This window comes from Balaenoptera ricei, chromosome 15, assembly GCF_028023285.1.
Source record: "Balaenoptera ricei isolate mBalRic1 chromosome 15, mBalRic1.hap2, whole genome shotgun sequence".
Lineage (NCBI taxonomy): Eukaryota > Metazoa > Chordata > Mammalia > Artiodactyla > Balaenopteridae > Balaenoptera > Balaenoptera ricei.
In genome coordinates this window covers 54,628,096-54,643,469 of record NC_082653.1, presented here as the reverse complement: position 1 = coordinate 54,643,469, position 15,374 = coordinate 54,628,096, and the positions used below count along the sequence as shown (strand labels likewise).

Genomic DNA, 15,374 nt, shown 5'->3' with positions numbered 1-15,374 from the left:
CCTGGGTTCAGCCAACGAGAAGGGAGCGCTGATGCCCAAGAGGGGCAGCAGAGAGCCAGATGGGGCCCTCAGTCAGGGGGGCGCCAGGCCAGGAGTCGGGGGATGAGGGGGTAATGAGCACGCTCGGGAAAGTGGCCAGTGAGCCCCCGCCCGCCTGCCCAGCATCTCGAATGTCCGTGCTGGGCGGTGGGCTGCGTCCTGACAAGACCCGGTGTCCCCACCCCCAGTCCAGAGCGGACGCCCTACTCGCTCTGGCCCGGCGCCGCACGAGCCTGGAAGCCCCGCCCACCTGGTGCCCCTCCTCCGGGAAGGTAAGCACCACCTTCTTGGGAGCGGCCGGGAGAGCCCGTGGCCTGCGAGCGCCCCGCCCCCCGCGAGTAGTGACCGCGCGACGCCGCCGCACAGCACTCGGGGCTCCACTATCGCCGCTCTCGCTCACCTGCGCCTGCTGCCCGCCCCTTGGTGCGCGCCGGGGCCTCCGCAGCCCAGTGCCCAGCCCGCCGCCGCGACCCGACGTCCCACCCGCCCACCCCGAGCGCCACCATGAACTCACTCTTCAGGAAGAGAAACAAAGGCAAATACAGCCCCACGGTTCGGACCCGCAGGTGAGGAGGCGCCCATGCGCAGCGCGCTTGGCGGCGCGCTGGGCCGGTATGCGCCGCCCAGGGCGTGGGGGGCACAGCCGGGCCTCGAGGGCTGAGGGGGATGGGGGCTGCGCAGGAAGCACTGCCCTGGGAGGCCCAGGGAGCTGGGAACCCAGCCAGGAGTGTGCGACTCGCGGGAACGCGGGGCCCGGGGGCCACCCTTGAGCTGGGAAGCACCGCCAAGGTGGGGATGCGGATGGGCTGGGGGAGCCGAGGGAAAACACGCTCTTTGGCACCGGAGAGTTCTGGCTTGGGTGCTTAGAGGGCGAGGAACTTAGCTGGAGGTACAGGGGACCTCGGTGTTGCGGGGTCGCCCTTGCGCCAAGGGTCCTCCTGGGCCAGGAAGCACCGCCAGGGTGGAGAGTGGTGTGTTCTCTGGAGGACGCTACACCCAAGGCCGGGGAGTGGGGTGCGCAGGGGACCTAAGAAGCATCGTCTAGGGGCGCACCCGGGCCGTGAAATTGAGCTGGAGCGTGAGGCGTTGAGTGGCGGGCGTTCACCAGTGCTTCTTGGAGAGCGCGCAGGTGCTCCTGGCGTCAGGCAGGCGTGTGGGGGGGGGGGGCGCCTGGTGGGGTTGTGCCACCTGCGGCAGCACTAACCAGCACCTGCCATCCTGCGCTCCAGAACCTGGTCCAGGGGAACCGGTGGGTGTGGGGTCGGGTTGGGGGAACCTGGGCTGAGGCACCCCTTGTCCACCACCCGCCCCGGGGTCTGCGCATCGGCTGAGAGACTATGGGGCCTTCTCCCTGCGTGATTTCTCAGGGGCGTGGCTGCCCCCTGAGAAATCACAAAGCCCCGAAACTGGCGGCGTCTCTAAGCCTCGGGTTCTCAGGGCTGCCTGGGAAGGGAATAACGTGTCTCAATGTGTTTGCTTTGAAACGGCAGTCCACGTCGGTTTTAAGCCTAGTGTATTCACTTCATAACTGGAGATGCTGAGATCGAGAGTGGGGGCAGAATCAGACCCTGCCTTGTCCTCTCTCTAAGGAAAATGGGGCGGGGCCTCCTAGCTGGGAGGGAGCCTTTACCAGACTTCTCTCGACAAGGGGCTTCAGGCAGGTGGGGAGCTCAGCAATTGCATAGCCCACCTGCCTGGGAGTATCCACGCCGAAGTGCCCTCACCTGAGACACCCCCTCCACCGGAAGCAGTCCCTCACTCCTTCCCAGGCCCCAGATGAAAGCAAGGACACTCTGGCCTGGGCTCCCACCCTGCCCCTGTGGTCCAGTCCAGGCAGACCTGTCTGACAGGTGCAGGTGGCCTGGGCACTGGCATGGGGAGTGTGGGCCTTCCATTTTTTGAGTTCCAGTCCTTTCAGAAACTCCCCTGTCCTGTGACCCCACTGCCCCCTCTCTCCTTTGCATTGTTTCAAGCTCAGAGACATTTCTTCCTCTCCCCTCCCAAGATTCCCGCCCCCCCCACACACACACATACACGTACACACAAGCCTCCCTGGTCTTTCACATCCACAGGGAATGGGCAGGACCCTGCACGCTGTTCCTCTGTGGCTGAGTCCAGCTGGCTCTCAAACCCAGCTGGGGTCCCGTCCAGTCCCTGAACTGTTCTTTCAGACGTTGCACAATCAAATGCTCCGTGCCAGGCACGGAGGACTATTCTGTTCTCCCCCCACCAAGACTGGGGCCCCTCCAGTCCTTCATACACGCACACACCCACACACCAGGAGATGGGCCAGCCTCGCCCTGCCCTCTGCCTCCCCCATCCCTCAAGCTCCCCCTTCCTCCAGCTCTCCATCCATCCAGTTCCCCAAGGGCTGGGCTTGGACCTAACAAAAGTTATAATGAATCCAGACAAGCTGGGAGGGTCTTGGCCTTCCCAGCAGAGGGAAAGAAGGAAGGAATTCCCATCCTTTACAGCTTCGGGGACTCAGGGTGGCAAGGACACAGGTCCTGCTCCTCTCAATACTCCTGGCCCAAAGCAGCCACCTTCTGCCCCTGGCTGAATGACTGATCTCAGCTTAGAGATCTCTTTCTCCAGGAAGCCTTTCTGATTCTCTCCCCAAGATGGGGTGAGAGACTCTTCCTTCACACCCCCATGGCCTCGCACAGTCACAGCCCTGGGTAGGAGCCAGGTGCCCATGGTCGTACCAGCCCAGCATGTCCCTCTGCCCCTTCCCCTTGGTGGGGACAAGTTCATGGACCAGATTGCGGGGTGGGGGGTTGCCTCTTGCCCAATTCTGTCAACAAGAATCTCTTGAGTGTTACCCAGTGCATAGCCCTGTACCTGTAACTCTAAGATGTGGTCGCTGGTCACAGGGTGCTGACCCCCAAGTTATTCTTGCATCCTGAATTTTCTGGGGCCCTCCTCCTCTGTCTGGGGGAAGGCGGGCGGGGTTGCCAGTGAGATTCAGTATTGAGGAGGGTAGGAGCTCCTCACCTCTGGTCCCAGCTCTGCTACATCTGCTGTGGGCAGAAACCTCTCTGAGCCTCAGTTTCCTCGTCTGCAAAGCAGGGATGGTGCTAATATCTTCTGCATAGGGTTGCTGGGAGGAGCACATGTAACAACGGAGAGAATGCCCCCAGCACATAGGAATTACCCAGGCTGAGGGTCAGCATCCCTGTCCCCAGCAAAGGGGATCCAGGAACCAGGACTTGCGACCTTCACACCCAGCAGTCACGGGCTTTGGACTGCACAAGTGAACAGAAATTAGTGAATGGAGAGCCCCCTTGGAGAAAACCACCCCTCCCTGTTTGTCAGCCTTTTAGCAGCTGAAACTGGGTGTGAACTCAGCTGCTCTCATTGCCCTGGTTCCTAATGACAGGTGTGGGAACTGGTGTGCACACCTGAACTAATGACAGGGTCAGGCCTGATGGTGCAGGTCACTGAGGATAGTATCCAGCTTAGCAGGGAGGGTCTCGAGGGGCCCTGGTCCTACCGCCCTGCTTTGTGGCTGAGAGTACAGCTCCAGCCAGCCCCTGCTTCCCGGCTGTGCGACCTAGGGAGAGCTGCTTGGCCTCTCTGAGCCTCTGTTTTCTCACCTGTAGAATGGGCATAAAAGTAGTACCTGCCTGGTGATATCGTTGGCATGAGGATTAAATGAAATAATGCAGGGAAGGGTTGAGAATTATAGGAAGCCTCAGTCCACGGCAGCTATGATGATTATAACTATTGAATAAATTCGAATAGGCACCTACTATGTGTCTGGGATTGAGCTGGATGCTGTGATGGACAGGCAGTGCACTGCACAACTCCAGGGGTACCATTCCCGGGCGGTGGGGGTGGATGTGGAAGAGACATTGACAGTCTCTCTGCACTTGATGGAATTTTGCTTAATTACTAGTGTGGTTACAGGACTGTGTTGTGGTGGTGATGGGAGCCTGGTGCGGGGAGACGTAGAGCTGGACAGATGAGGTCTCCAGCCTGATGGCTCTGGTTCTCCCTGACTGGTCTGAAGTGAGGGCTGTCAGGGTTACGGGGAGACCTGGGCTATCAGGGAGGACTTCCTGGGGAGGTGTCTGCCCTGTCATCAGGAGAAATGGAGTGGTTAGCTCCAGCTCTGGAGTTAGACTGAATTCTGCTTGTGTTTGATTTTGGCAAAGAAATTTGGCCTCACTGTGAGCTTCAGCTTCCCTATCTGTAAAATGGGGCTAATTTTGCCCCTCCACACAGGCCTGGGCCCCAATAAGCACCCAGCAGCCTCGCCTTGCTTCCTGACCTCACCTGGGCACAGTCCTGCAAGAATAGCCCAGTCCTAATGGGGGGGGGTGCCCTATGTGGGAGGCAGGGCCCAAGGCTTTGGAGGCTGGTGAAAGAGGTGCGTGTCCTCCTGGAAGCCAGCCGGGGTACCCTGAGCCTCTCGGTGGTTAAAAGCATAGAGTTTGATGCCATCCAGGTGTGAGTTGAAGCCCCAGCTCTGTCTCTCCTAAGCTGTGTGACCTTGGGCAGGTCAGGTAACACCTCTGAGTCTCAGTTTCCTCATCTGTGAAATGGGAGTGATGCAGGAACACCCAGCTGGTGAGGTCACTAGTGGATCAAGAGCAAGATAATGCATGTGATGGGCCCAGCCCCAGACCAGGGCTTACAGTGAGTGCTCAGTAAATCATGGCAGCCAATATTGGTAACCACACACTGCTATTAAAGATGAGGTTGGTGCTAAGACCAGAGGTGCCCAGGCAGCTGGTCTTCTTCCAGCTGTGGAGGCTGCAGCCCAAGTGGGGCAGGAGGTCAGCTGACTCTCATTCATTCACCCCAGCATTCACATGGACCCCCGCTTAAGAAGACACATGGAGGGGGATTTCCCTGGTGGCGCAGTGGTTAAGACTCTGAGCTCCCAATGCAGGGGGCCCGGGTTCGATCCCTGGTCAGGGAACTAGATCCCACATGCATGCCGCAACTAAGAGTTCGCATGCTGCAACTAAGGAGCCAGCGAGCTGCAACAAAGGAGCCCATGTGTCACAACTAAGACTTGGCGCAACCAAATAAATAAATAAAATATTTTTTTAAAAAAAGAAGATACATGGAGGGACTTCCCTGGCGGTCCAATGGTTAAGACTCTGGGCTTCCAATTCAGGGGGCGTGGGTTCAATCCCTGGTCATGGAACTAATCTCCCACATGCCGCGCAGCACAGCCAAAAAAAAAAAAGAAGACACATGGAGAGACACTCATGCACTGATCAGTGACAGTGGAAAGCTTGAACAGTTTGGGGGAGGGCCCGTCAGCAAAGCCCACCTCCCACCATGTGGGTGACCAGGACCGAGTGGTCCACGCAGCCATTTCTCAACACCTACTGTGCTCCCAGCATGGCCATGGACATTATAGCATCTCATTCTGACACTGAGCCTGCCAGGCTGGTGGTGGTGTCCCATTTCACAGAGGGTAGCACTGAGGCCAATAGTAAAGACACTCACCTTGGGCTTACAGCTCACAAATGGCTGATGCTGGAGGCTCAGGGCCCCTGAGGAGGGAAACTAGGTCTCCCCACCTGTACTTGGGGCTGGGGGCAGCTGTCTCTGGGGACTGCTGCAGGCCAGATGGTGGAGTCATTGGGTTTTGTATCCCTGACTCCGCCCAGCAGCCCTTTCCGCCTCTCCTCTCTCTGGCTTTGCCCTCACTTGCCCAGTTCGCTTGGCAGAAGGAACGAGACCTAGTAAATTAGATTCAGAACAGAACAGAGCTGAACCTATAACAATGGCTGCTAATGGTGGCATTTCAGGCACGGTCAGGGCACTCATCTGGGGACAGGGAGTTTTGTGCGGAGAGGCTGAGCTCAATTCATACCTTTTGGGCAATACTCTAAGGAGGCTGAGGGACCTCTGGAGGGCCCTGGGGGCTGGGGGAGAAGCTGCCTTTGGGAGTATTTCCAAGGCTCTTTGTCAAGGGAGGAGGACCCAGGAGTCCCAGCTCCTCTCCGCTCTAGGCAGGGCTGTGCGGGGCGTTGCCAGTGCCACCTGCCACTCTCCCAGCCTGCCTGCCCTGGCCTGTCTCAGGAGTGGGAAGACAGAAATGGTCCTTGATCTTTGTTCTCTCTGCTTTTGATGAGTCTTCTGTCTTCCATCCTCCTGAGCCTGGGGAGGGAGGCCCCAGGTACCCCTTCCTGCCTCCAGGCAGGTGGAGCCCTTCCCTTTCCTGCATGGGAGGGCCTGAGCAGAGAGTCCCCTGTCCCATCCCCCATCTTCTGTGTGCTCCATAAACAGGCTGCAAGGGCTTCCTTGGCGCAGTGGTTAAGAATCCGCCTGCCAATGCAGGGGACACGGGTTCGAGCCCTGGTCCGGGAAGATCCCACATGCCGCGAAGCAACTAAGCCCGTGCGCCACAACTACTGAGCCTGCGCTCTAGAGCCCGTGTGCCACAACTGCTGAGCCCACGTGCCACAACTACTGAAGCCCACGCGCCTAGAGCCCGTGCTCCGCAACAAGAGAAGCCACCGCAATGAGAAGCCCATGAACCGCAACAGAATGGCCCCTGCTCACCGCAGCTAGAGAAAACCCACGTGCAGCAGCGAAGACCCAACACAGCCAAAAATTAAATAAATAAATAAATTTATTTATTTATCTTTTTAAAAAATGGAGGGCAAGCCAGAGGGTTCTGGATGGAGAGACACACAGGGAGAGTCTCAGAAGTGGGAGAGGGGACAACAGGATGGGAACTGGGAAAGGTGTGAACACATGACAGCCTCTGAGGTTGAGTCCTAGCTTGGAACAACCTCCCTAAATTATGATTGTATTGTCTTTCTTAGGTAATACTACCCTCATCTCTCTTTTCCAGGTGAGGCTCAGAGTTTCAGAGTCTCAGCTGCTATGAGCTGGGAGCAGGCGAGCTGGCTGGTAGGGTGTCCCAGCTGGTCGCCAGCCCATCCTTTCCTGGGCAGAGGGTTTGTCAGGTCTTATATGATAAATGCACAATGGGCCGCTCGCTGGCCAGTAGCTCCACCCCATCAAGGCCTGCTGACCCTGGAAGGCTGAGCAGCTGCAGGAAAACAGTCACGTGCAGAATTCTTTGCTGCGCCAGCAGCCTGGGCTCAGATTTCAGACTCATGGCTTTTAAGGTTTTCACTTCTCCATCCTGGGCATGGAGACTTTTTGGTTCTAGTTGAAGGTTGAGGAAGGATTCTGAGTTTATGCCACCAAGAACAGAGAGGGCTGCAGTCCTGCTGCTCCGGATAAGGAGCTTGACTCTTCTCAACTATAAACTGGGCAACAAAACCCCCATGTTACTGAGAGGAAAGCTGAAGCTAAGGGCAGGGATGGAGGGCTTGGTGGGTAGAATAGAAAGAGCCTGGGTTTGGGAGATGCAGACCTGACTTCCAGGTCCAGCTGTGCCTCTTGTCAGCTGTGCTGCTGGCCACATTCCTGCCCCACTCTGGACTTCATGAAGGCAGGGGCTTTGCAGGCTGTGTGGTCACTGCCACATCCCTGGAACGATGCCTAGCACACAGCAGGTGCTCAGTAAGCAGTGGTGGGAGGTCTGTTTTTTTGTTCTTTTTTTTAATGAGGAGTCTTTTTTTTTTTATTGATTGATTGATTGATTGATTGCTATGTTGGGTCTTCGTTTCTGTGCTAGGGCTTTCTCTAGTTGCGGCAAGTGGGGGCCACTCTTCATCGCGGTGCGCGGGCCTCTCACTATCGTGGCCTCTCTTGTTGCGGAGCACAGGCTCCGCAGCTGTGGCTCCCGGGCCTAGTTGCTCCGCGGCATGTGGGATCTTCCCAGACGAGGGCTCGAACCCGTGTCCCCTGCATTAGCAGGCAGATTCTCAGCCACTGCGCCACCAGGGAAGCCCGGGAGGTCTGTTTTGAATCTGCAAATCAGAGGCATGTAGGATAATGGAGAGAACTGGAGGTGACATGTGTGAAGCATCAGGCACATAGTAGGTGCCTCATAAACCAAGGCCAGTACTCCTTGTCCACTGGTCTCAAACCCGGAATGACGTCGTAACAACCAGGAGTGTTGAGATTGGCTTGAGCCCCATTTAAACCTTGCAAAAATCTCCAAGACACGCCTTGGTGTTACCCAAAGTGGCTTGAACTTCTGTGTATGTGTCTGTAATGAGAGCCCAAAAGCACATGCTTTTGGGGAGGTCTTCCCTGGGCAGAAACAGATTGGGCCATGAAACGGAGCCGGAGTTACTATACCAGCAGCCCTCTCACTTTAGAACCTACTTCCCCAGGATTAATAGACAGTAAATTCATCCACACCCAGCTAATTACCATGGAAGTTTCTAGTAGGGAACCTATCAGTCAGTTGACCAGTCAATCTGGTATTTGTTGGGTGCTTCCTGGGTATTGCTTTCTACAAGACTTCCTTCCTGCAGAGACCTGGGGATTCTTCCTCAATCTGCTCCCCTAACCCTGTAACACAAGACCGTGATTCGTTCCCTTGTTCCCATCCCTGCCTCCACATTAGAATCATCTGAGCTTTGAAGGTGATGCCCAGGTCCTGTTGCAGACCAGTTAAGTCAGAATCAGTGAGGCAGGGCCCAGACTTCAGTCTTTTGATGTGCAGCCATCAAACCCCATGTTTTCACTGATTGTCTTAAGTATATGGGCAATATAACTTGTCCATAGAGTTATATGCACCTTGCTCTTCCTTTAAAAGAGCTAAAGCAGCAGTTGCCTAGTCTGTCGCACTCTATTCTTTTATTCTCAACCTTCCTGTGTTATTTTGCTTTAGGTACGTGCCTTATAAAATGGCATAGAGCTGGCTTTTTTTTTTGTTTTCCTGTTCTCACCTGAGAGTCTTATCTTTTAGCAGGTGAATTTAACTCATGCACATTTATTGTAATGAATGATGTGTTTGGACCTACTCCTGCCATATTATTTTGTATTTCCTATTGTCATGCTTTCTCTTTGATTCCTTCTTGCTCTTTCCCTGCATTTTATTGGACTGAGCTGTATTTTCACAATTAAGTTAAGATACAAGGCCTAAATGGGGTAGAATGGATGAAAATACCCTGACCCAGGCAATCTGAATCTTTGGAATTATAGTTATTGGTGTGCTTTTCTTAATCCTGCCTATTAGACCATAAACTTCTGGACAATAAGGACTTACTTATCTTTTGGTGGGGGCTCTTTCGTAGCCCTTAATTCCAGGCCTTGCATAGGCTTGGGGCTCAATAAATAGGTGTTGAATTGAGCAAACATTTTATATATTTATTTATTTATTTATTTTTGGCTGCACTGGGTCTTTGTTGCTGCGTGCGGGCTTTTCTCTAGTTGCAGTGAGTGGGGTCTACTCTTCGTTACGGTGTGCGGGCTTCTCATTGCAGTGGCTTCTCTTGTTGCGGAACATGGGCTCTAGGCGCACAGGCTTCAGTAGTTGTGGCACGACTTGGTAATGGAGAAGGGCCTATCCCCAGGACCTGTAAGAGGGGCAGAGAGAGGACAAGGATTGGGGGGTGGGGGTGAAAATTTATTCAGCAATTACTGAATATCTAGAAATATTGGCCATCTGGAAAACTGGCGGGGGGTGGGTGTGGCAGCAGTCACCAGCATAGATGCTGACCCTCTGGCTCCAGACAATTCTCCCTTCCTCCCCAGGCTCAGTTTCTTTATCTGCACTGCAAGCAATGATAGTACCAACCGTGATGATGGGTTGTTAGGATCAAAGCAGGACTGTGTGTTGGCACTGGGGGAAGGCGTAGCCCAGGGAGGGGTTTCTTCATACCATTTCATTCCCCACAATGGCCTGTTCAGAGGGACAGGCTGGGAGCCCCTTGTGGTGACATCTTAGGAGAATGACTCACCCTCAGCTACCACCACTGATTGTTACTCAGCCACTGGGTTTAATTATACTGATAAAGATGCCAACAAGATGTAAATCACCACACCTCCCCTGGGTGGTGCACGCCTTACTGCTTTGTCCCGCCTCCCCAATATCTCCCGTCACTTTGTTTGTGGAATAGTATTGACATCCCTCATGTTCTGAGGAGATGGCTCTGGCACCTGTTCAAATCTTGGCGTTACCATTTTTCAACTGTGTGACCTTGGGCAGGTTTCTTAACCCCTCTGAGCCTCAATTATCTTCATCTGGAAAATGGAGCAATAAGAATTGTTTACGTGCTATAAAATGTCTGCTCAATTCAACACCTATTTATTGAGCCCCAAGCCTGTGCAAGGCCTGGAATTAAAGGCTACAGAAGGGCCAACCCAAGAGATGAGTAAATCTTTTTTGTCCAAAAGTTTATAACCTAATACACAGAATTAAGAAAAGCGCCCCAATTACTATAAGGGTGCCCTTCTCCCAGGGCTGCGAGATTTCAGCAGATGTTGCAGGAAAGGGCTGAGTGGGTGACGGGCACCTAGTGAGTCCTCTCAGTGTTTGGTTGTTCATATTCAGCAATCATTTCTTGCACCTACTGTGTGTGCCTTTGTGGCAGGGACAGGGCAGGTGTCCTGGAGTGATAGCCTTCGCTCTCTCAGCCAGGCGGTGTTTAAAGGAGGTGGAGGCTGGGAGCCACCTAGCCCCCAAGATGAGCTTGGAGGTTGCCTGGGAGCCGCTTAGGGCCTGGCTGGCCCTGGAGGCAGCCTGCCTACATGGACGGTAGGAGGCCAGACCCCTTCTCTGGGCTCTAGGAGGGGCGAGGCTGGGGAGGCTGGTTCCTGGGAGAGGTGTGGGCTCCTGTGCATTCCAGGCATTCCGAGACTGATCCTCCCCGCTGGCACCTACAGAGACAGAATTAACCCCAAAAGGGAGGAACCATGGACATGATCAAGGGCCAGAACATGGGGATTGACTCAGGCCTGGAAGGTGAGGTGGCCCTGGCCAGGGAGGAAGGGCCGTCCCCATCAGACACACTCTTAACCTGCCAGTTCCCATCTCTACACCCGGAAAGAGAAAGCAAGTTGGGCTGTGACCGACGGGGCACGGTGACAGCTGGCGTGGGGGGTTATGGCAGAGCTGTGGCCTCTCCGTGGTGTCTGGGGTGTGAGCTGCTCCCTGGAGTGGCAGGTCAGGAAAGAGGCCGTTCTCTCAGGCAGGAGGGAGGGATGGCTGGAGCAGGCCACGTGCCCCTGGCTCTGCCCCATGGCCATGGGCAAGGATGCTACAGCTCCAGTGGCCTGGGAAAGGGTGTGGGGCTGTGGTCTGTGTGCCCTGGCACTGCACACCCAGGCATCATGCTCTGATGGGCACAGCTGGGAGCCCTGGATTGTTTTGAAGTCAGGCAGCCAGAGACCCATAGATGAGGCCTGGCCTTGGGCAGGTGTCTGGCCAGCCTGTGTGGGTCTGGTGGGAGAGTGGCAGGAAATGACCTTTTATTACATGTCCCTAGGTACCAGGCACTAAGTGAAGTGGATAGATGCTCTGAGCATCTATCAGCTTCATTATGGCAGAACTGATGGGCTGCAGTCACTATGGGCTTAGAGCAAAGCGGTCCAGAGGCCCCAGAACCACCCAGAACTGTGCTGTCCTATTTGTTAACCACCAGCCACATGAGATGTGCTTAGAACAAACTGAGATGTCCTGCAAGTGTATACCACATGCCAGACATTGAGGAACTTACTGTGAAAAAAAGAATGTAAACTATCTCACTAATAATGTTCTATTCACTAGCTGTCAAAATAACATTTTAGCTATATGTGGTTAAATAAAATGGTGTATAAAAGTTAAGTTCATCTGTTTCTTTTTATGTTTTTCATGTGGCTACTAGGAAGACTTAACTACAAATATACTCATATTCTGTTTTTATTGGGCAGCGATGGCCTTGAAAGCAAAGTGACATAGAGCCAACCCCACCTGCTTCTGTTTGCTACCCGGTCAGTAGATGCAATAACCTCATTGTGCGGACAAGGAAGTTAAGCGTAGGCAGGTGAAACAAACCTGAGCCTTCGTGGTGTGACAGCCACGTCCAAGGTCCAGAGTGCTTTACAAGGATCATCTCCTTGAATTGTCTCAGCCCTCTGGGTGGGGCTGATTCTTATACCCATTTTGCAGATGAGAAAACCAAGGCACAGAGAGACTAAGGAACCTGCCCAAGCCCAAACTCAGTCTATGTTCTTTCCCTGGTCCAGGCTGACTCAGTTTCCCTCCCTGCAGGCAGGATGGAGAGGAATGGGCCAGTTGGTACAAGGTGACCAGGAGAGGGAGAGCTGAAGGCAGCAAAGGTTGGGGCGGGAGAGGCAGGTCCTGGGCAGGAGAGTGAGCTCTCTTCTGAGAGTGTTTGGGAGCATTGGCAAGTTTGAGGCCGGACAATGGTGAGATCTGGTTGCATCGTTGAAAGATCTCTGATAAATGTGCCAAAGCTGGCTGGGGGCAGCGAGAGTCAGGGTGCAAGGAGATGGTTGGGGGTGGCTATTGCATTGGTCCAGGTGAGAGGTGATGCTCTTGATCAAGGTGAAGACCTTAGGGCCCGAGAGAGGATGGGAGCACAGGGGTCTGTTCCTAGGTAGAAGCAGGGGAGGGAGAGGCAGGGATCTGGGGTGGTTCTTGGGGTTCTGCTTAAACGACCTGGTAGATGAGGCCTCCCCACCCTTCCATCCTGTGGTTTCCCGGATGGAGACAGGGGAGAGTTCTCAGAGCAGCAAACTCATGGTAGAAACACCCTGAACCTCTCAAATCCCCAAACCTAGTGACCTGATCCTTAGTCCAAACCCAAGGTGGTTCAGCCAGACTGGGCCTGGGAGCTGCGTCCTCCTTTCAGCCTCATTACCTGTATATGTGCACAGCCTCTCCCTGCAGGAGTTGGAGGAGACATTTCCAAATATTGAGTTTACTTGTGAATTCTCCACGCCCGGGCGAGGTGACATCCACAAGGTGGAAGCAGAGTGCGTCTGGGCTTTTGCACAAGGATCTGTGTGGATGGTGTGGGTGGCCCGCGGTCTTTTTTTAGCTCTCCGTGCCCGTGGGTTCTCACATGGAGCCTTAGCTGCTGGCCTTTATCTCTCCTTAAAAGGAGCCCAAATCCCTGGGTGGTGACTCCGGGTGGAAGCAGAGAACCCCGGGCTCCCCCTGAGGCAGCACTTTGTATCCCCTCTCTCTTTTTTTTTTTTAATAAATATATTTGTTTATTTATTTATTTTTGGCTGCGTTGGGTCTTCGTTGCTGCAAGCGGGCTTTCTCTAGTTGCGGCAAGTGGGGGCTACTCTTCGTTGTGGTGTGCAGGCTTCTCATTGCGGTGGCTTCTCTTGTTGCGGAGCACGGGCTGTAGGCGCGCGGGCTTCAGTAGTTGTGGCGTGCGGGCTCAGTAGTTGTGGCTCGCGGGCTCTAGAGCGCAGGCTCAGCACAGGCTTAGTTGCTCCATGGCATGTGGGATCTTCCCAGACCAGGGCTTGAACCCGTGTCCCCTGCATTGGTAGGCAGATTCTTAACCACTGTGCCACTAGGGAAGTCCTCTATCCGCTCTCTCAATTAACCGCCCCAGCCCTGAGAGGTGTGGACTGCCATGACCCCCAGTGACAGATGGGGAACCTGAGGCCCAGAAAGGCTAAGTAACTGACAGCTTAACAAGGACTGAGTCAGGATCTGAATCTAGGCTGCCTGCCATTGGTCTGGGTGCTTAACCATCAGGTTATACTGCAGTACAGCTATATCGTGGGGAAGGGCCAGGGGCTCCCCACACAAACTATAGCAAGAAGAAGTGACTAGTGGTGGGTGGGGCTGAGGGTCCTCTGAGACGCCTGTGTTCTCTTTCTTTCTGCTCCATATGGAGCATCTACAGAGTCTGGGTGACCTGGAGTGCCACCTCTGTCCTCACTTCTCTAGTTGGCATCCCTGCTGGCCCGCTGACCAGACCACAGGCTGTCCTGGGCTGCCCCCTGGACATCACAGCACTGGGTTCCAGCCCCAGCTCCCCACTCTGCAGCTGACCTCCTGGGCTGTGAGTGGCCACCTGCAAAGCAGGTTGGGCTGTGGTTATTGAGTTTCTAACTCCCGGTGACAGAGCGAGCGTACCCGATGCCACTTGAGGCTCCCAGACCGTCTCCCCACAGTTCCAACACTCAGAGTACATCCTGAGATACAAAGAGACGTCTGTTCCAGGCTGGTGCCTGTGGGCTCAGACCCAGAAAGCAATTGTTTGTCCCTGAGTGTCCTCAAACCCACCCCGGGGCTCTGAGGCAGCCCCCTCGGGTGGCCTGCACCCCGTTTTCCCTCCTCTTACCAGGAGTCTCATACACAGACCAAGTAAACTGGGCCCCTTGTCGTGCCTTGGATGGGACCTCGACCCTCCTGGACCCTCGCCAGACTCCAACTTCCTCAGCCCTGGAAAAGAAAACAAGGGCAGGTTCTCTGGAGAAACAGCCCCAGTCTGCTGGGTGTGACCATACCTGGCTTGTGAAACCCACTCTCATCCCCTGACTGCAGCCTGGGCTGGGCTGAGAGGGCCGTTTCTGGGGACAGCCTAGTCTTGGGTCCCCGTCAGCTTTTACCAGATGGGGTGTCAGGCCGCAGCACCCACTGCCCTACCTGTCCAGGTGGGCATCCTGGACACACCATCACCCAGAAGCATCCGTTCCTATAGGGTTTTGCTGGAAAACCTGGAAATCTAGAAGGAACCTTTTCTTAGAAAACTGAGCTATGAACTTTGTTCTGCCTCCCCAGTTCCCCCCGATGCCCTCTCTGTTCCAGGACCCCAGGTTGCATTTAGTCGTCAGGTCTGTCATCTAACCCTTAGTCTGGTCTTTTGTGACCTTGATACTTTTGAAGAGGTCTGGTCAGGTGTTTTGTAGACCGTCCCGCATGTGCATTTGTCTGCTGGCTCCCAGCGATGACGTGGAGGTTGTGCGTTATTGAGGATTCCGAGGGAGTGCCGTGTCCTCCATGTAGACGCACCTTCTCCCTGGCATTGTTCACCTTACTGTCCCCAGCGCTGTGAAGTTACTGGTTTTTATTTTTATAAGAATTTTTTTTAACATTTACTTCTTTTTTTAAAATTAATTAATTAATTTATTTATTTATTTATTTATGGCTGCGTTGGGTCCTCGTTGCTGCGTGCAGGCTTCCTCTAGTTGCGGTGAGCAGGGGCTACTCTTCGTTGTGGTGCACGGGCTTCTCATTGCTGTGGCTTTTCTTCATTGCGGAGCACGGGCTCTAGGCACGTGGGCTTCAGCAGGTGTGGCACACGGGCTCTAGAGCGCAGGCTCAGTAGTTGTGGCGCACAGGCTTGGTTGCTCCGCGGCACGTGGGATCTTCCCAGACCAGGGATTGAACCCGTGTCCCCTGCATTGGCAGGTGGATTCTTAACCACTGCACCACCAGGAAAGCCCCCAAGTTACTGTTTTTTTAGAAGGAACCTATTTTACAGGACCAGGCACCACTGGCAGGAAGGGGTTCCCAGAAGAGAAAG

General features: G+C 54.6%; 1 protein-coding gene across 3 annotated transcripts in view; it reads left to right on the top strand.

The window, feature by feature from the left end:
- The first annotated feature begins 361 nt into the window (after positions 1–361).
- The window catches only part of PPL (periplakin), a 43,677-nt gene continuing 28,664 nt past the window's right edge, over positions 362–15,374 (top strand). For 2 of the 3 annotated variants that reach the window (XM_059898198.1, XM_059898196.1), the window contains exon 1: positions 363–605. In XM_059898198.1, the coding sequence (XP_059754181.1) occupies positions 544–605 (62 nt within the window). In that variant the 5' untranslated portion in view covers positions 363–543. Of the gene's footprint in view, positions 606–15,374 lie in introns of all 3 variants that reach the window. The other variant, XM_059898197.1, reaches the window with a different exon arrangement.